Source organism: Sphaeramia orbicularis, chromosome 3, assembly GCF_902148855.1.
Source record: "Sphaeramia orbicularis chromosome 3, fSphaOr1.1, whole genome shotgun sequence".
In the NCBI taxonomy this organism is placed as follows: Eukaryota; Metazoa; Chordata; class Actinopteri; order Kurtiformes; family Apogonidae; genus Sphaeramia; species Sphaeramia orbicularis.
The window spans coordinates 37,290,880-37,312,615 of NC_043959.1; the positions used below are offsets into that span (position 1 = coordinate 37,290,880).

General features: G+C 39.7%; 1 protein-coding gene across 1 annotated transcript in view; it reads left to right on the forward strand.

The window, feature by feature from the left end:
* The window catches only part of fto (FTO alpha-ketoglutarate dependent dioxygenase), a 120,389-nt gene extending 112,785 nt beyond the window's left edge, over nucleotides 1-7,604 (forward strand). The window contains 2 exon segments of the mRNA XM_030125326.1: nucleotides 5,148-5,288; nucleotides 6,093-7,604. Coding sequence (XP_029981186.1) covers nucleotides 5,148-5,288; nucleotides 6,093-6,099 — 148 coding nt within the window. The 3' untranslated portion in view covers nucleotides 6,100-7,604.
* The last annotated feature ends 14,132 nt before the right edge of the window (nucleotides 7,605-21,736 follow it).

A 21,736-nucleotide genomic window follows, 5' to 3' on the forward strand; every position in this document is an offset into this window, starting at 1 on the left:
GCATGAGGAAGCAGGTGATCTGAGGTATTTTGCTTCCCTTGAACAACTCAGGCATTTCTCAAACCTGCCACCAATGATTGATTTATTTCTTTGCCTAATTGCACCTTTAAACTTTATTTTGAATGTAGGGCTTGGCACATACCTTGCTAATGATTCCCAAAGAACTAACAGTGTTTAAATTGTAAACAAGCTCCTCTGCTAGCAAAATTCCAAGGCAATCATTTTACTATTAACCTATTATTATTGCATTTAGAAGTATTGCATCAGAAAAGGTTTTTGCAAAATTTGAAAAAGCATAATTTTTTTGCACTTTAGCTTGAGGTAGTTTTTGTGTTGGTTGGAAAAAGGTTTATGCATTTAATGATGAAAACATTTTTTGAGGAAGTTCTGATGTTGCAAATAGCAACAAGTCTGATGAGGAGACTAAATTATTTTATATTAGAACCTAACAGTACGAGTGCACCATTCTATGAGTACGGTATTTTCCTTTACGAGCCACGGCTGGGCACAATTTTTGTCTGGAAATACGAGTGAAAATCCACAGTATGAGTGAGCCTCATACTAGCTGTCTCTAGTCAGCACTGAGGTCACTGCCTCCACTCACTCAGTTCATGTGTTCATCTTGTTGAGGGCAGTCGTGAGAAAAAACACCAGAAATTCTTCTACTTGACATTTCATAGAAGGAGATTCTCCTTCCAAACAATCATCCTCCACAGATAGTCTCATCTTTAAGGGAAATAATTTAGCAAAACCAGTTTATTTCTTTTGTATTTTCTTTTATTATGTTTTTTGTAATTGGTATGTTCTTTATAACTGCACTTTTTCTGTTTTAAAAATCATTTAAAAAATTATTTTGGGTGGTTTTTGGTGGCTGGAATGGAGTGATTAAATATCAATTCATTTCAGTCAGGAAAATTGATTTATAAAACGAGTAAATTACAAAACAAGCTCAGCCGTGGAACAAATTAACTTGTAGTGTGAGGTTCTACTGTACTTTTTTCCGTGGAAAAAAAAGGCACAGCAATTTTAGATGGGAAACAGCGAAACAACGCACTGCTGTTTCTTTTCTCTTTATTCTAGCTAGGTATAACGTAGGCTATGCAGAGGAGAGGTCCTACTACCTCCAGCGTAGGACCTTACTTTGAAGAAATATATAAGTAATGTCTTTAATTTACAGATATGATGTCAATTCAAAAGTCAAAGACATAATCAGATGCAGTTTTTTGAAAAGACAGTAAAATGTCATTTAGTTTTGTGTGAAATTGCTCAGTGGACTGCATACCTCATCTCATGTGATGCTGTAACTAAAGCCAAAAGGGCCGATAGCTTGGCACAATTCACATCCTTAAAGGTGTTAACACAGGTGAAGATCTTTGCAAGTCTGTTGAAGTGATACATCAACACTTTCAACGGTTCTGGACAGCATTTGGAGGGATAAGGTTTAGATGATACAAGACTTTTGGGTATGAATTTTCATAGTCTGACGATTGATCAGATTGATGAAAAATAAGTAGTTTAAAGACTTGCAAAGGACTATATACAGATAAATATGTGTAAATATGCCATAATTTAACGGGATTTAAAGGTTATTTGTCTTATTTGCACATGGAAGAACCAGTTGATGATAATGTGTTTAATTCGCACTCACATTTTCTTTTTTCTTTTTTTAAAATTTAATATTTGCTTAATATGTGCAGGAAAATGTCTTTTGTGCCCAACCTGGGGCAAATTTTCAACAATTAAATAGCAACAAAACCAAGGGAATATTCTGAGCTTTTGTTACTGTGCCCCAAAACCTTAATATCTGTACATTGTGACTCCGCCCTCCATCCAAAGATGATGTCCGGAGTTGAGCAGTCCAAGCTGTCTAGTCCCATGTGGTTACAAATGACCTCCTGTAGCAATAATGCAATAAGTGTTGTCTCTTATCTACATTGTCGGGATTCTTTTTCACTTGGCCTGACACAATTGTGCATTTATCAGTGTAATTGCATGAGTCGGAAGCACTGATGTTGTCTATTAGGCGGATTTCCACCCTGTTAAGAGCAGAGGGCCTTTTAATGTATGGCCCTGCTTGAGTGTACTGCTACACAATTACACAGCAGCCAGAGATTGAGTGGGCTGATGATGCTGATGATTGTGATGGTTGGGATGTTGGTGATGGCAGTGATGATATTGGACCACCCTGCACCCTCCTAACAAGCCTTTCAGAGAGAGACTAAGAGTGAAACAACAAAGTGAAACCGAGGTTAATCATTTTATTTACTCGTTTTTCTCTCTCTCTTCACTCTGCCACCCCCCTCCCTTCCTTTCTTTAACCAAGTGATGAAGCCCAGACTGTGGAGCGAGGGGGGAGGAAATCGATGGCGAGCGCATTACAGTAAAACGTATTGATTAGGAGACCTGCGAGCAGCGTGTTGGTCGCAGAGATGGTGGAATGATGCAATGCTTAAAGGAATTTATCCTTTGACTTTTACATTAACCTTTTATTGACTGCTTTGCCTGTCCATAATTAACACTCACTTTAGCTAAAGTGGTTAGTTTGAGCGCAAAGGGGGCTCCGGACCTTATTGCACGAGGGCCGTGGAGCTCCCGCCCCAGCCGCAGTTCAAGTGCACTGTGCAGCACGGAAGGAAAGGCCTCTGTGGAATAGAGGCGATAGAATCCTAGATACCTTTCACATTAGCATACCATTTGAGCGGGGGCCTGCCAGGCTATAAGGTTTCAGGGCAAATTGAAATGAGTGATTGTATTGCCAATCTCTCTTGACCGAGCGCCAGATGGGATAGTTAGGCCCATATCTGTCTGGGGTTAATCCATTGGAACTGCCTGGACTCACAAACACATTTTCTCCCTCTTCACCCCCCTCACACATCTCTTTGTCTTTGACCTTAACTTTAAGGTGGACTGTTCTGCCATGGGAAAGTCTTTTGGTGAGTCTTGTTTGTACGCCGCTGTGGCTTACACTGAATTTCTAGCAAGAGCCCTGGAGAGCTTAAGGCACCTCGCTTGATATTGACTTTTTGTTTGGTTCCATTTTAGCAGTCAGGGAACGCTACTCTGTGAACAGTGGTAGATTGTGTAAAAGTGTGTGCTGAATTACCTGCACTGTATTATCTTTGATAGTCTTCCAGTCTTGGTATCTTTTATATCTCTGGTAAACCAGGAGCCTTCTATTTGCAAGCTAATGTTGCAAGATCACTTGTCAGATAAATGCAGCAGCTCAGTTGAAGGCGGCTGGTCAGGTTTTTATGGTATGTAGCCTTTTATTACGACTCAGGGCGGGAGAAAAGAAGCAAGTGTTTTCTTGCATAGCCCCGCTGCATGAATACCTAATCCAACCAAATCAAAGGCCTTGGCTCTCTTGGCCTATGGTGTCCTCAAGCTGATGTCAGCAGAAATATACAGAGCGTATGCTGTCTGGGTCAGTTTGCTCTCTCTCTCTCTCTCTCTCTCTCTCTCACTTGCACACTTCCAAGATATGTATGCCAGCCATGTCCTCCTCCTCCTCCTCCTCCTCTGAAGTGGCGCTTCCTTTAATTCACACCCTAAATAAATGATGAGAACATTTAAACACACGGCTCGTCGCAAAGCCCCAAGGTCGCCTAATCGTATTATTTATGAAGTGATGTGCTACATAATGGTACTTAGTGCATGTTAACAGATGCTATTATCAGGCCCTGATCCAGAGCGCAGAAGATATATTGGAACAGTGGATGTTAATGCTGCTCCTCACCACTGTAATGCAGCAGCTCTTTAAAGGGCTAACCGCACCAAAATGCAGCACTTAGCCTGAGAGCTAGTTGAACATTAAGAGGCTCTGGTGAAAATATATAACCACAAATTGTGGCAGCCCCTGGTTGTCCCCTGACAACTTCAACATCCCTTCATCCCATCCATAACTGACCTCGATATCCTTCTCTTCTTTTCTTTCTGTCCTTTTCATCCCATCTTTAGCTGGTGGCCGCAAGGTGGTGGTTGTGGGTGGGTGGGTGTAAGCAAGTGTGGACTATCAATGGCCTTGTGGCTATACAAGGAAATTCCTGGTCCACCACCCGCAAGTGCACACACACCACACAAAAAATACACATACCATCTTCAACCTCTCCCTCTTGCACCTCCAGGTCAAGGGTCACTCCCATCTGTCAAGAGAGAAAGGTAGGGGGTCAGATTTACAATGACAGCAGAGAGTAACACCAAGTCACTGCAGTAAATATTTACACTGGTTTGACAAAAGATGTGGCTAAGGTCTGTGGGGGTTCCAAACACTGTACAAATCAACCAACTCCAGCTTATTAATCATCGGAAAATCATAGAGTGGCATCAAAAGCAGGTTTCTTGATGCTTTGTTATGGTTACAACAAAAGCAGGTGATGCTGTTGTGAAAGCATGTGTTGTGTGAGCTTGTGTTTCTGTATGATTAATGGGGCATTAATCATACTGTATGATATCATAGTCATCAAGCTGAGACTTATGTTAAGAAATAATCCCCTTAGTCACCATTTTCTCTCTTTGTATTTTCACACGTCGGCTCGGGAAACTGATTTTTATTGTCTTGAATCACTATTAGCACAACAAACAAATGTAAAACATTTTATTTGATAATATTATTACTCATATTTTGGGGAGAAATACCCAAAACATTCAGACTAGAGAACTATTAATGGCTCTCGTTCTTCCTATTTTTTTTTTTTCTTCTGTTCTACAAACAACACTGCATGTGGTGCACACTCCTCTCACATTCTGAGGGTCTAATTGGGTCCGGTTCTATTAGGAGTCATAAAAAGGAGAGGAAACGCACAAGCTGACTGCCTCCTGGTCAAACACACAACACCCACTGTGTGTTTAAGGGGAGAACACTCGCATAAACATTACTGATTTGACATTTCTGGGTCTGAGCCCTTTCAATCCTCCGTCAGGCGGTACAGGAAAAAACTGTAATGCATCTTTTTGTCGTCAAGCAGCACTAGACGATTTCACTTGGCTATTTTTGACTAAATTCTACCGAGTTTCTGTTGTCGCCGACTAAAAAATGTAAAGTTTTGTGAGCGTCCCTAAGACCTTCCTTTTCACCACATGTACCACTTGGTTTTGATGGGGAGGAGGAGTTAACGGGTGCATTTGTTTCCTGTGTCCTGTTGCCTCAGGTGCCACTCAAGTCTGGCCCAGACATTACCCCCTGAGGAGGCCCCCGTGGACCGGCCCTTTTGGGGAGTGGATGACCAGAGCATGCCACTCCCCTTTGACCTGGCGGATATCATCAACAGAGTGGAGTCTCTTCTCTGGAGGTGGGTCCACCACTGTACATTTAGACCAGTCCGACTGCCCATATGGCACATTTTAATACTTGGATTCATAGACATGCACAGACGTTGACACATGTACTATTAAAGTTATTACTGACTTCCTTTTAGATTATTCTGTAAGTACAATGACTTAACCCAGGTACGCATTAAGGTATTTAACCCTTTGTTAAATAGAAGGCAGTGAGTCGAATCCAGAGTGAGAATTGTTTACATCAGCTTTTATATATACGGTATGTACTGGTGGAATGTAACTCTGTACATTTATTGAAGCACTGCATTTAATCACTGTACAATGATTTAAGAGCAAATACAATGTTTGGTGTTGTATGTACACCTCATATTTATCTTATGTTACTTATGTTAGTTCTTCTTCTTCTTCCTCATTATTATTATTATTATTATTATTATTATTATTATTATTACACTAGTAGCAGTGGTAGAAGTAGTTGTATAAAAAATCTATAATTAGTTATGATATGTAATTAAATATTATATGCAGTAAAAATTAGTCTATTTTAAATTAAATTAATTGAATCAGTGTGACTGCATTTGTACTTTCATTCTGTGAGGTTTGTAATCCAGGACATTTACTTGTAACAGTATTTATTACATTAGGATTGAGTAAAGGATGTCTTTTTCTACCGCTGCATGTATGTAAAGCCAAAATTTACAAACAGTGCCATTTTTAATGACATATAACAGAAGATTAAAAAAAAAAGACTTTTATGAACTTACCAATACAAACACATCCAGTGGCTTTTCCTTTTATTTTGTCTCCTCTTACAGAATGTGAAGGACATATGGAAGGAAGATGAGGAAAAACCCACCAGCTCTTCTGAATGGCCCCCACATCACCTGAAGGAGAGACCACTAACAAATCTGTTGTGATCTCACCAAGATTTTCTTTTGATTGGGGCATCTTCACCTCTCCTCCTCCCCATATACCCCCTCCTCCACCCTCCACGACCCTAACCGACCCCTGGTCCTCTTTGGCGTCTCAGCCAGCCCAGGCTTGGAACTGGCTGGACGGGAACCAGACCACCACAATAGTACCACAGTAGTGCTTCAGTAACATGCTAACAAGCTTAACAAGCTACTATAGTGTCACAACGGTCTAACGAAACATAAGTGGAACCTGCATTTCAGTGTTAGCATACATTGTGTAACTATTTATTATTTCAGTGTACTCTGTTACTTAAACTCATGTAACCCAGACATGCTTTTATCAGTGGATTGACTCATTCTCAATAGTCACAGTACAGTACATACATATATGCTTTCAACTTTTCACATAGTGTTATAATACAGTATAGAATGGTAAGAAAACTCATTTTGCTCACATGGTATTGCGTTCTTCACTTGTGTATAGTGTAATCCTATTCATTGTGTTCAGAAGTAGAAGAGCCTGAAGAGACCAAAGGAAGATATGATAAGAAAGTTATGAATGTCACCCCTTGGAGAACATGAAGAATGTCCTGTTTTGTGTTTACGGTGTGATGGTATGCTTGTGCCATTTTACTATGTGACAGTGTGTATGTCTTCGTGTGCGTAGATTTCGCCATGTGAGTATACATGTCGTCTGCTTGTGTGTTTGTGCATGTGCACGTACACTCTCCCACATGTCTAAATGAAGGCGTGTGTGTATGAATGTGATAGTGTGTCTGAGCCTTTAGGCAGCCTGCCAGTTGTTTGTTCTTGAAGATGTGCATATGGGGAAAAAGAGACTAGCAGCAGGGCCCCTCTGCCTCTGCTCTGATGAAAGGCAGCACTGATAGAATGACCCGGAACACAACCGCCGTTTCTCATAATTACAGCTGTTCAATCGCTTTTAATTACTCTTAAAGTGTGTAGAGCACCACATTCCCCTGTAATGCTGCAGGCCATCCGAGAGAGTGAGAGAAAGATCCGGCGCTTCTGACAAAATCCACTTTCAAAAAAGCTAAAAAGGGTGGAAAAGGGGGCCGACGTCAAAGCAGTGTAGCAGCCCTCCTTGTTTGATTTCTCTCTATCTGGTTCATGATGAAGTAGAGACGCTGTTTACTATTAAAAATGCAGAATGCACTCCTTTTTTTACTTCTTGAAGTTTTTTCCAAGATGTTAATGGTTGCCAAACGCTGTTCTTCTTGCTTCTTCTTTTGCTGCGCCTCTGTTGTTTGTTGTTGTCTGAGAGATTTGTTTGTAGATTGGCAGTAGCGTTGAAATGTTTGAATCACTCTGTGCTCCCTGCGCCACAGCTTGTCTGTCTGAAGCAATAGGAATGGCAGTAAATAAAAAATGTGTTTTATCCAGCGACCTGCATCCCTCTGTTGTTTGTACGCTTTTGTCCATATTTTGTATGCTTCAGGATGAGCCATATTCATACAATATGAAGAGTAAGTAAATAGATGTAAAAGTTATAGTGTTTTTAATGTCTGTGGTTTGTATTTCACCTCAAGGTCTTTGCGTCATGAAAAGTAAAAAAGCAGAGCGAATCTACCCCAGGTCAAGGTCAGAGTTAAGTTATTCTTTCCAGAATGACAGGGTTTACTGCAACAGGAGAACTCAATGTCCCAGTGTCACACACACAAATTCAGTGTCACAACACATTCTTTGAAGATCAGATGTATAAAGTGCACATTTAAGATCAAAACTTTTTCTGTCTTTTTTTTTTTTCAGCCCCTCTTTGCACCGGACAAGGCAGCATTTACATCAGGGCTTCTCTTTTGTTTTGTGTTTTTTTTTTCCTTCTTCTTGTTTGTCTCTTGCTTTCATTTTTTCTGTTCACTTCAAAGAGGCATCTCACAGAGCAGACAGAGCAGAGCAAACAACTCATGTCAGACTGATTGATGAATTGATTGATTGATGAATTGATTGATTGAATGGCGTCACTTACAGTGATGAAGTGGTGGCTAATATTCCGTGCGCGTCTTCAAAAAACCTCAAACTATCTCAACCCTCTCCACGCTTGGCCCTGGATCCCAGAGGTCGCCCATGTTAACTACTTCCTGTAGTGGCTGAGTGACTGAGTGATGGATGACTTTGGAGCGTTCTTCCCTCGGGGTCCGCCTGGAAGAGGGCCCCACTCGAAGAGACAATTACATAGTGCTGGTAAGAGCCACAGGTATGCATTGTTCAGACTGGGGTCAGCCACCAGCCAACCAGCCAAGCCACCCTCAATCAGGCTGACAATAGGTGTAGGCAGAGATAAAATAACCAGGTGTGTGGTGGGGAAAGGCATCAGTTTGGGGTCATATCCAAGTCAAATGTTTTGCCGTGTGTCCTGGTTTAGATTGACTGTAGCACAGGAAATGGAAATGGGTCAAAACACAGTATTCGAAATCTCTTGACAGGACATTTTAGAGACAATTTGACAGATTAGTGTTACATTTTTACTTTTTTCTTTTTTTCTCTCTTTAGGTGATTTATCACCATTAATTGTAATATTACCTTCTGTATTTTGCTTTTTTTTGTGTGTGTGTGAAAAACCAGTATTTTCCTGTATTTAATTCACTGATCACGTAGATGTCCATAAAAGTTCCGATTAAAATTGGGGGTTCTTAAATCAAAAACAGAGAAAACAAGAAAAGCAGTCGGAGAACGCAGACCTCTGCCAAGACAGATCTGCCCCCCTCCCCCTAACCCCCGATCACCACCAAAATTTAATCATTTCTTCCTTGTGCCAGTATCAACATTTCCTGAAAATTTCATGAAAATCCGTCCATAACTTTTTGAGTTATCTTGCTAACAAACAAACACGCACACATGCACGTAAACACACAAAGCAAAGTGATCACAATGCCTCCTGGCAGAGGTAATCAAAGAAAAAGTTACTTTTAAAGCAAAATCTCATTAACTGAACATAAACCCAGTGTCTCCATCCACTGCCATTGATCCAACTCCATGGGTTCTACAACCTTATTTTGTTCATTTTTATTAATTTTACTTGGTATTTCATTAATTTTTGCTTGTTTGTTTATTTTGGTTGTTTTACATTATTTTACATTGTGTTACATTTTTACTTTTAAATTCATTTTTGCTTTAGTTGGACCATAAGGGATTATCCAAAACAAGGAGCTACTTTATATTGAAATAAATGTGGGAATGGCAATCAATTAAAGTTTGCTCTCTGACAGGACATTAATGTGTTTTGACCCAAATATATTTCCACTGCAGTGACACGGAAAGTATTTTTATTCAATTTAGGGAATAATTAGTGAGATTTATTATGTCATTCACATGAATTAGGATTGTGACAAATGTATTTTCTATTTATACCTGAGATGACCTGACATCCTAATCCTCCAAAGTTTAATGTTTAAAAGGATCCCCATTAGCTGCCACCAAAGTGACAAGCTAACGTTCCTGGGGTCCACACAGAAGGACAACATAAAACACAGAACATAATTCATGATATGTATGACAATCACAATTCATATCATTAACAATGCAAACTTAAAAGTAATAACCATTATTAACGTCATTAAAAACATAAAACATCATCCTTCAAATAATCCTCCAAAATGAATACAGTAAGGGGAAACAAGTTTAAAATTAAAATTTTACACCATCTCAAATATTATCATGAAATATTAGCAGATTTTTTTTGTATGTGTGTTTCAAAAGGTGTGGCTGCATCAGACAGTTAAGGAAAATAACAAAACTAAATTCTTAACAGTTTCAACATGTCATACCATGGATGTATTTCATGATCTTGCTGAAACATCCAGTTTTTATTTCAGCAGAACAGAGCACATGCAGAAAAAAACATGTGGGTTTGGAGAATAGAACAATACTTCGCAAAGTTCAGTGACTTAAGTGTGATTTTTAATGCAGTATATCACAAATTTGGGACGTCCAAAAACACAACTCTAGAACTGAATATAGACTATGTTCTTTGTGGGCCGGATTTGTTTCTTTCATCTGCGGATGTGCAATACATCACTATGGTTTTTTGGATGTATTGTGCATAGGAGGGTGATACACGTGTAAAATTGTCCATGAACCTGTTTGTACAAATGAATAGACGTGTGTAATATATCCGAGTGTGTACCTAACTCCAGAGTGCAGGTTGGTGTTGGAGGCCCCGGGGCCAAAAAGACAGTTGTAATTGTAGAAGCAGGCTGAAGAGCTGAAGATAGCATCACAGCTCTGAGGTAGCTGTTAGCAGTGGGATGGGCCGTGCTCATTTGTCAGCTAACACAGAGTAGCTTTTGTCAGCTAGCACCAACAAAACACTGACTTGATTGACTACATGTGAAGCAACACCAACCCTAATGTTTTGCAACTGATAATTGCACTAAAGGTCATAAAAGAGACACAGCGCTGAAATTCCACTTTGGTGTAACTACAAGGCCTCAGTTGTTGCTTGTACTGTAAGTTACACACTAAAGGTGTACTTCTAGTGCTAAAGCATTTTCTAACAATCTGGGTCGCGTGTAAAAATTATTATTATTATAATTTTTTTTTAATATAAACTTCTATTTTAATTTATTCAGGTCTGATTTACCCATAAAGACCCAGTACGACCTCTGTGGCAGTTCCAGAATGAATTTTTCTTTCTATTTCACCTGTCTTAATTAATTTATTACCATTTATTATAAAATTGTACACTGTGGTTTGCATTTTTTCAGTGTAAATCATGTATTTTCCCATATTTAATTTACTGATCATGTAGATGTTCATAAAAGCTCAGATGAAAGCGGAAGGTTATTATATCAGAAACAGAGAAAACTGAAGAAAAAGGGTTTTTTTCAGCAAAGATAGAAATAACTGAACATAAACCAAGTGTGTCCATCCACTGTCATTGATCCATGGGTTTTACTGGTGAATCAATGATGTAGAAAATGACATTGTTTCCACGGTAACAACGGAGCCTCTGAACGTCCAAATAGGTCATATCTGATGACCATGAAAAGACGTTTTACACCAATTATTTACATGTATTGATAGGATTAGTGGATCAACAGATATTAAACAGTTTACATTAGTGGACGATTTTGACTAAAAATACAACAAACTCTTATTTGTTTGAGCTGCTTTTTACAAGTACTTTTACTTACACTGGTACCGTTAAAGTTTGAAGAATTTCATTTTCAGATGCGTTCCTTGTTTTATTCCTCTTTATACACATCAGTAATTGCCTTTCACCAGATACAGTGATTACATACTGAGTCCCAGTTTCACTTTAGCTGTCAACATTAAATCACATTGTCACAATAATTTCATGAGAAGAGGAGAAAATGTTTTATTCCAGCTTATGGCTAACGTCTGTTTCAGTCAGTTTACCATCTAAAAGTAAGTAAAAGTAGAACAAATGAACAAAAACCAGCCATAGATATAACCCACAACATAGATTTTGGAAGAACAAGAACAATGGAAATACATGAAACATGGATAGATTCTAAAATAAATAGGTTTAAATTAACCTGTATGCATTACATGTACTTTCTATTATTTTCTATTTGCTTTCCTTAATTAGTTTACCACCAGAAGAAATAAGGCATATAATGAGGGAGAGATGCAGAGAGATTTTCTGAATGGAAATAACATATTGTACAGTATACTTGTATAAAACACACTAATTAACTGGTGGTTCCATCCCTACATTTGTTCTGATGGTTCTATTATCCTTTTATGTGAACCTCTGTACCATCAGAGTGTGAATGTGTGGTGAACGGCTGAATGAAAAGGAAACTGCTGTTTAGTCACAATCAGAGGTGTCAACCTTAGTTCAGTAGAAATTTTAGTTATCTATACTTTACTGGAGTAAGTATTTTTTTCAGCCGACTTCTACTCCTTACATTTTCACTCAGTTATCTGTACTTTCTTCTCCGCACATTTTAAAAATAGCTTTGTTACTCCTGTTTCATTCTGCCTTGTCGTCGTTGAAATAAAAAAAACTATCCAGATCAATCACACCATCCAGATAGAGTGAATTTGATTGTGGTTGGATAAGAAGTATAAACATATACTATTCCAACACCCTATTGGTTTGTATGCGATTCATCACAACTGACTTTTTACACCATTCCAATACTTAGAGGCAACTAGTCATCATATCTTTTGCTCCATTAAACACATGTTAATGCTCAGTCGTACACATATATGGTTCTTTAATACATTTGCATTGGACTAAAACGTGTTAATTTTCAGTGGGCATACATGCAGCTGAAACAGGTAGCCTACTGCATCCAACTATTTCAACATTAACATTTTAATTAGGGCTGTCAAAACTAACGTGTTAGCGCAGATTAATCCATCATCATGATTAATCTGATTAAAAATCTTAACGCAATTAACCCATCTGCAGCACAGAATGACTCTCAACCAGTGGTGATTTCTCATAGACTGCAAGGGAAGCTCGGCTTCCCCTAAAATTACGAAAACTAAATGGTTAAATATGTTCAGTTGTGTTGACATTTCATTGACTACAAATGTGTTAGAACACGTTCATCTCACAGACGAATTCGTTCAGAATCAGTTTTATCACAAATCAATGGACTTGATGTTGTTCACTTCTCATACATTCCCGTTGCGTTGTTTTCTCATACGATCTCAGCTCAGTGCATTTGGCTGTAGACGCTCAGCGTCCATGCACTTCAGTGGGACTGAGTGGAACAGTTTTTTTCATTGCCTCAAAACTGGACAGTAATTGGGTAAATGCCATGATGCTGTCCCGCCCCCGGACGCTCGGCATCTCTGGAGGTGAATGGAGCTGTGGGCGGAGCTCAGCTGGGCTGGACGCCAGGATTTCACATGCTGATTGGAGGATCAGTCGAAAGGCTGAATCCCATTTGATTGACAGCTATTTTGAGATATAGTCCTTCACTGACAGAGTTCAGTTTAATACCGTCGTGGATTCTGCTGTGAAATCAAGAGAGAAATCACTATGAAATTACTTGTTCATTTCTTGCACTGTAAATAAAACACACTCATTGTACTTCCTTGTTTTAATTTAACATAATTTCAACGTTTTCTTGTTTACTTGGTACGATACGACCATTTTCTTAAAAAGGAATGGAGGGCCGAATTTATGTTTAAATAACTTGACTTTTTTTAATGTAAGCTGACAATGAGCTTCCCCTCTCTGAAAGACGAGCAGCCGCCACTGCTCTCAACGTCTCTGCCAATGCATTTGGGGCAGTTTGTCTGAGTAGAGTTACCATCGCACATGCGCAAATGGGCAGTTGATCCGGTAGTGACAGACAGCAGAACCAACCCATTCAGATGGAAGACACTAAACAGCACGTTGGCCCTCTGGATGGAAATATGAGGACAAAAAAAAAAACAAGATGGAACAGTTGATCAACATAAAGTATTATACACACTCACAGGAAGGAGTTTTCTTTTCACCGAAGCACTTCCATCTTAAAATACCACATTAATACGAAGCATACATTAGTTGGGGATTCTACTAACAGTTTGGCTAACACATCATCCAGCTTGCCACAAACACATTAAGTGCATATATATAGTCCCTTCTTTCTTGAGTCTGTGCTCATGCAAAATGAAATGCAATTAATATAGATTCAAAATGAATGATATTTAATCATGATTAATCAAAATTAATCCACAAAAACACTGTGATTAATCTGATTAAATATTTTAATTGTTTGACAGCACTAATTTTAATATAACATCATAGTCATTATGGCCTTTAGAAAAATGTTTTTTGGAGAGGTGGGGTAGTGCACTATAGGCCCTTGTAGCACCGCCTAAGCTTTTGTCCTAATGGCATTTTTTCCCTTATATTTACTTTTATACTTTAAATAGTTTTTAAACCAGTACTTTTATACTTTTACTTGAGTAAAAAAGCTTGAGTTGATACTTCAACTTCTGCAGAAGTCTGTTTAAACCCTAGTATCTATACTTCTACCTGAGAAATGAATGTGAATACTTTTGACACCTCTGGTCACAAAGCTGTTGTAGGCCTATTGCGAAGAATTGTTTTGCGCAACTACAGCCACATCCGACGTCCAGACTGAACTAAAGGCCAGCGGAGCTTCTGACTGTTGTTTGTGATTTCCAAAATGTGAAGCATCCCTGCCTGCGAACCAGCTGTCCTGTCTGTTAGCGGGCTGATCACCACTGACATGTTCACTGGCCCCAGTTCACTTAGTATTAAACTTGGTGGAGTGAAAGGGAAGTGATGGTGAAGTCTTGATGCTGATGTTGATGCTGTCAGGACTCTGGCAGTTGAGCAGCTCTGGTGAGCAGAGGGTTATGGCGAGTGTGTATGCCATGTTTGTGTGTGTGTGTGTGTTAGAGGAGAGTGGGGGTCTTAAGGGAGCGGGGGCTTGCAGATCAAACAGCAGCCTGATCAAATGTAGAGCATGTTTGTGGGTCAGTGCTGTGGTCCTGGCTCTGGTGACCAGCAGCCCTGAAATCATCTGTCCTGCAGGACCTCGCCGTCCCCATGTCGTATTACCAATCAGAAGAGGTTGACCCATTTCTCTCAGCTGCTCGTCATCTCCGTCTAATGTTTTTCATACATTTCAGATTGACACTGATTTTTACATTATCATGGTTACTTAACCCTTAAAAACTGAATGAATGCTCTCTAAATCTAACCTTTATCACCATTTATTATAATATTATCCTGTGTATTTTCAGTGTAAATCAGGTTTTTTCCTATATTTAATTCATAACCTCAGAGTAAATTCAAAAAGTTATTACATAAAAACCAAGAAAACTAAAGAGTGATTTTTACAGCAAAATACATCATTGACTGAACATTAAAACAAGCGTCTATACCCACTGTCATTTGTCTACATGGGACTGTATGATGATCACTACAGAGCCTCTGAACGTCCAAAAGGCTCATATCTGATGATCATGAAAAGATGACAAACTGCACTTTACCTGAATTGTTTACATGTATTGATAGTGGATTGATTAGTGGTTCAATGGATATTACACATTTTAGATCAGCTGATGCTTTTTGTCTCTAGCAGTTTTTTTTTTTTTATGTCTTTATGTGTTAAAAAAAATTGTGGATGTGGAGATATTAATTTATATTAGTGCTGGGCAGCGATTAAAATTTTTTATCACGATTAATCGCATGAATTTCTGCAATTAATCATGATTAATCGCATAGTTATTGGGGGGGTTACCGGCATCAACAGCGTGTATTGCCTTTAAGTGATATTTCAGACTGGAAGTACTCCGGTGATAAAAAAAAAAATATTCCACATTGCAGCGCTTACAAACAACTTTGTCCTTCTCAACCCCACCATCTGAAGACATTTGAAATGAAAATGTCCATGGAAAAGACTGGTACTTTTCTCCATGTTTATGTCCACACCAGTTTATTTCAGCTTGTGAGTGACTGACAGGAGTCTTAAGCCCACCAGTAAGTACTAATGCTAATAAGCCCAATAATATGTGATGTTCAGTTGTTAAAAGCAAACAAAGGGGGCCCTCTAGTGGTTGGAATAAGTTGCCCTAACATATGTTTTGTCCTTTCAGTGTTCCTGTAGCCAGTTCAGACATAATAAGGAACTAACAGACACGTTTCTTTCACTCTGTTTGTATGGCCTGTGAGTATTTTATGTTCAGTTGTTGTAAGAATGATTAGTATTAAATACCTCTGATGTGAACCTTTGTTGCTGGATAAAAAGACGTTGTAAATCTTAAATTAATCTGTAAATGCTAATCGTTAGCGCGTCTAGGGATTTTCCCATTCAAGTTAGCATTGAGCTAGTGATCATTTTCCCATTCATTTAAATGTATAGTGCCATGTAAATGTACTAAGGCAATGAACACAACTGAGACATATTTTGTTTGTATGTTGCAGTTTCACAGTGAGTCTCAAGTAAAAGATTTGGAGAGAAGTTTTCGGCATCTGGCTTTTCTTGGGAAACCTGTTGTCTATCTGCCGAGCTAATTGCTACATGCACACAAGCAGGGGCAGAAGAATATGAGTTATAATAAAACGGCATTAACATGAGATAAAAAAAAGTTGTCGCCGTTATTTAATGAATGCGTTAACGCAGTAATAACACATTAACTTGCCCAGCCCTAGTTTATATATTTATCATGGATGACGCAGTAAAACATAGTGGACATGTAGAACATCTGATGTTCTGCACAAAACAGTATACAGCATTTAGCTAGTTTGCAACTCCCATCCTTGGTTGGGTGTTTTCAGCAGAGAAATAAATTTACAATATAAACAACAATTATATAAAAACAGTATAAACAATAGTACATTTTTGGTTTTGTTTTTAGCCTGTTCTTAACCTTTGCTGTGAATGTTCTGCCATCTGTAACCAGTTTGTTATTGTGTTCCAGATGTGACTAGTCTTTATGGAGAAAGCTGAGTGTCCAAATGTGGTTCCATACAGTGGGATCAGCCTTTAATCTTTGTTCTTTTTTATCACTGGACTTGATGAGTGAAATCTGAATTCCTTTTTGGCACCAAAAAGTAGCTGACTTTCCTTTCAGAGAATCCACAAACCTGTTACGCTTGTTTTTTCCAGTTTCACATTAGCATTAACACATTTACTTTCAGTTCATGTTAGCTGTTATCAGTGATATTTGTCAGCCAAAAAACAGCCGAACACCACTGTTATCATTTTAACATATCAGCAAATGTCATCATTTTAACTGTTACAGGGCTTTCATAGAAATACTCTGAAATTCAAAATGTTATTGGAGGACCTTACAAGACTTTATGAGTTTTGTGAAATTTTTCAAAATATTTTATTGTTATATAGAAAATCAAGGTCAATGAAGTTACCATATTTGGTTCCTTACCCATAAGCAGCAGGAAAAAAATCCAAGAAAAACATGTAATATGAAAGGAACATGTATTTTAGAACATTCCAACAACATAAGTGTTGATCCAGTCCTGTCAACATACACATTATCCCTTTGATCATTCCTTCCATTAGTACCATTACTTCATGGTACCTAACAAAGCAGGTACACTCACTGTTCATGCAGAGGTGGACCTTACAGACCCTGTAGACCACATTGGACCTGAGATTGTTGCCTCACTGTAACTGTTGCTGTCACTTGCAGTGGCAGTTCTAGTTTGAATGACACCCTGGGCTAGACCCCCCCCCCCCAAAAAAAAAACAGGGTTGAGCAAACTGTGATGTTTTATTATATTTCCACAAAGATATCTAAAATATATGTTAAATATAAAAAAATGTAATATGATCTGTGGGGAAAAATAATAACAATATAATTTTAATTAGATAGACAATTGCCTAAAGATAGCCTATTGTCATGTGATGTGAATAAAGTGCTCGCATGTTTCCAATTTGCCATTCCTGAACTTGTTAAATGAATAATCCTCTGAAAACAATTCGCAGAAGAAGCAAAAAAGGCTGTTGTTCTTCTCTGAATATATCGGCCAACTTCTAACCATCTTTTCACCACTAACTCATATCTTCTTGAAATATTGGTGGTGGCAACTTCTCCCATCACTCTCAATCCTACGGAAAACAGTCAGGTGGTACCTAACTTGGTCCTCTGCGAACCAACTCTGTCTGAATCCAGTCAGTCAGAGGTAAGGGCCAGTTGGTGGGGTCAGCTGACAGAGGCTCATGCTCTGCAGAAGCCTTCTCCTTCTGTCACTGCTTCAGTGCGCGCACTGCATGGCACCATCTCGACAAGCAGGGGCGCCTGCACAACAGAGGGGGTGCCATTTTGCCAGTTCCCTGGCACACTATGATAGACTGACTCAATGTGGAAATTTCTGTCTTACTTTTTTTTTTAAGAGCTCGTGGTGCCCCTCATGAAATCCCGCCCCATATCAGAAACCGCCACTGCTGTCTTGTAATGTATTCTGAAATTACCAAAAATAGTCACTTGATAAAGGGTTAAATCCTGGTCTCTTTTCCATCCCGTCTGCTCCCTCCTCTTACATTCATACCCTTCACATACAGTGATTCCTGTTTCTCCATAGTGCTACTGAAGCATCTCTGCTCATACCTGTCTGACTCTCTTACCGTTGCATGCCCAGTTAGCGGCCTGCCATTCATATCAGTGGGATTAAATGGATCGTTTTCCAGCGTTAGTAGCTTCTCCGCCAAGTGGTCTTGATGTCAGGCCAAGCATAATTGAGTCATCTGCATCTCATCTAAAATGGATGAAAGGAGTTTTTGATATCACCAGTCTCTCACCCTCATATCCCAGCAGGAGAGAGAAAAGGCTTACGCTTCTTTTTTAGAAAGGTAGAACAAGAAAAGATAGAAGAGGGGTTGATGTTTGTGGAAGAACAGCATAAAGAACCAGTCAGAACAATGACACAAATACCAGCCCTGAACACAGGAAGTTTACTTTAGTCGACTTCTCAGAGAAAGAGAGATTGTTTCCCTAGTTAAGCAAAAGCTTTGTTTACTGTTGTTCTTCTCTTCTGATGTCAGAGTCTTTGTGTTGCATACTTTTATCTGTTTTACAAAGAACATCTTACAACTGCTTCTTTTTGCACTGACCGTTTTCATTGGTTATAGTAGCACAATACATGGCAGTACATTAGAGATCATGTTATTTCAGAATCATATGTGGTGAGTTTTTTTGTTCTGCTTTGTTTAAATCCCTTTTTGGTATTGAATGCAACAACAACATAACATATCACAGATGAAATGAGTAAAGAAATTATAAAATAAAGTTAAAGAAAGGCCCACAGCAGGAGTGAAGGTGTAAACATTTGCATTAGAAGCACCGTACTGTCTAAATGCTTGTAAGTCTAAGTCTTTACACACACACTACGATCAACTTTAATGCATCCCCTGACGACACATGACATAAAACATATCATAGACGAGTGAAAGAAGGAAGATGACATCAGGATGGTTAAAAACATACACTGAGGAGAGTAGGAAGGTACCGTATATTCATCTGAGGATGTGCTCAACTTATCTGCTCCAACCTTGATGATGAATAGCTGGCCGGCCCATACACACACACGCACGCACGCACACACACACACGTACACATATTCCCATCACCAACATGGCTGCCCTGTGATTGACAGCTCTTCAAATGAGTGTCTGAGTAGCACTGGGCTCTGGTCTTCCAAGTAAGTGGGCCGTCAAATTACATCCAGGGGACCGCCGGGCCCCCTCTCCCCTGGCAGAGGAGATCTATTTATTTGTCTGTTTATTTGCTTGGTTTAAATATTTGGTAGGGAAAAAATATTGAATTTTTGTCCCCCGGTCAAAGTCCCCTCATATTTAGTTAATAAAGAGCAGAGGAGGTTGTTTGCCCAGAAAAGTGCAGGATAGGGGACTTTATTTAAGGGAGTCCTCGGAGAGAGCTGGTGACCTTCTTCTTGAGGAGGAGGGGGGGTTTGTGTACACTGTGCTCACATTCATTCTGTGAGCCTCCAACGGCTTCCATCAGCCTCCATCCTCTGCCATTCAGTCTGTCTATGGCTCAGATATGGACGCTTCCATCCTTCTGCCGGCTCTGCTGTCACTGCACAACCATTCCATCCATTATTACAGCCTCTCCTCTCCTCTCCTCTCCTCTCCTCTCCTCTCCTCTCCTCTCCTCTCCTCTCCTCTCCTCTCCTCTCCTCTCCTCTCCTTTCTCCTCTCCTCCTTTTTCCTCTTCTCCCCTCCCCTCTCCTCCCCTCTCTTCTATTCTCCTCTCCTCCTCTCGTCTCCTCTCCTCCCCTCTCTTCTATTCTCCTCTCTTCCTCTCGTCTCCTCTCCTCTCCTCCCCTCTCCTCTTCTCCTCTCTTCCTCTCATCTCCTCTCCTCTCCTCCCCTCTCCTCCCCTCTCTTCTATTCTCCTCTCTTCCTCTCATCTCCTCTCCTCCCCTTTCCTCCCCTCTCTTCTATTCTCCTCCCCTCTCCTCCCCTCTTTTGTCCTCTCCTCCCCTCCCCTCCCCTCTCCTCTATTCTCCTCTCCTCTCTTCCCCTCTCCTCTCTTCTATTCTCCTCTCCTTTCCTCTCCTCTCCTCTCCTCTCCTCCCCTCTCCTCTATTCTCCTCTCCTCTCCTCTATTCTCCTCTCCTCTATTCTCCTCTCCTCTCTTCCCCTCTCCTCTCTTCTATTCTCCTCTCTTCCTCTCGTCTCCTCTCCTCTCCTCCCCTCTCCTCCCTTCTCTTCTATTCTCCTCTCTTCCTCTCATCTCCTCTCCTCTCCTCCCCTCTCTTCTATTCTCCTCTCTTCCTCTCATCTCCTCTCCTCCCCTTTCCTCCCCTCTCTTCTATTCTCCTCCCCTCTCCTCCCCTCTTTTGTCCTCTCCTCTCCTCCCCTCCCCTCCCCTCTCCTCCCCTCTCCTCTATTCTCCTCTCCTCTCTTCCCCTCTCCTCTCTTCTATTCTCCTCTCCTTTCCTCTCCTCTCCTCTCCTCTCCTCCCCTCTCCTCTATTCTCCTCTCCTCTCCTCTCCTTTCTTTCTGCAGAGCCTTGCTCTATTTGACTGGAGTCTCTCTCTGGATTCCCCGGGCTGCATCCAGGTTAAACTCTTAATTGCCTCGGCAGTGGGTGGTTTAAGGCGCTGGCTCACTGCAGCTCAGCTGGTCCCTGCACAGGGGGCTGAGGGGTTATTGAGGGGGGTGAGTTGTTCTGTGTTGGATTGTGGCTAGTGCGTCCTGCCAGACAGAGCTGGAAGATGATAAAGACTTATTAATATAGATGATAGAGATGACCTCTGACAGCAGCTCTACAGTCAGCCTCTGCTGCATGTTGGACTGAGACATGATCTTTGTCTGCTCTATCTATCTATCTATCTATCTATCTATCTATCTATCTATCTATTAGATCAAGACGTAATTAACCCCTTGAAGCCTGAATTTCTATACAAGTATATTAAAAATGGAATTATTGGTGTTTTTATTTAGTGGAGATTTTTAATTTGACTATAGCCAATGGTCAATGGTACTGAAAAAGAAATAAAACAAATTTTCCCGTCTCAGGAGATGGAGTTGGTTTTATTGATGCCACAAAATTATTTTCATTGTCCTTGCTAGGTACGTATTGAATATGTTCAAAATGGAATTAGGGGAATACATACATTATCTTAACTGATTCTGTAATGGAAACAATTTGATGCAACTTTGCGAAAGTTGATGTTAAGTCGTTAATTCTTGTGTCTTCTTTCACCCTTGACTTCATTAGACCATTTGTCTCTAAGCTGGAGTTGTAAATTCATAAACATATCAGTTTTACACATACAGAAGTATGTGTACAACTTCTGTCTATGACACATATAAGTCTTCAGTCTGTTATAAGCAGACTATAACCAATTACATTAAGTCTATTAAACAAAATAAAATTGATTTTCTCATCCCACAGAATGAACACACTGCAACTGAAAACAAATCCAGGTTATGTGAGTACAAAGATTAAACTAGTGTTTTTATGAAGTATAGTTAGACAAGTAAAGATATTTTGCTACTTTTTATTTCCTCTTCTTCATCGATTTTATGTTTTTCTCCACAGATTCTAATTGTGTCTGACTTCCTTCACCTCTTAACCTTCTTCCTCCA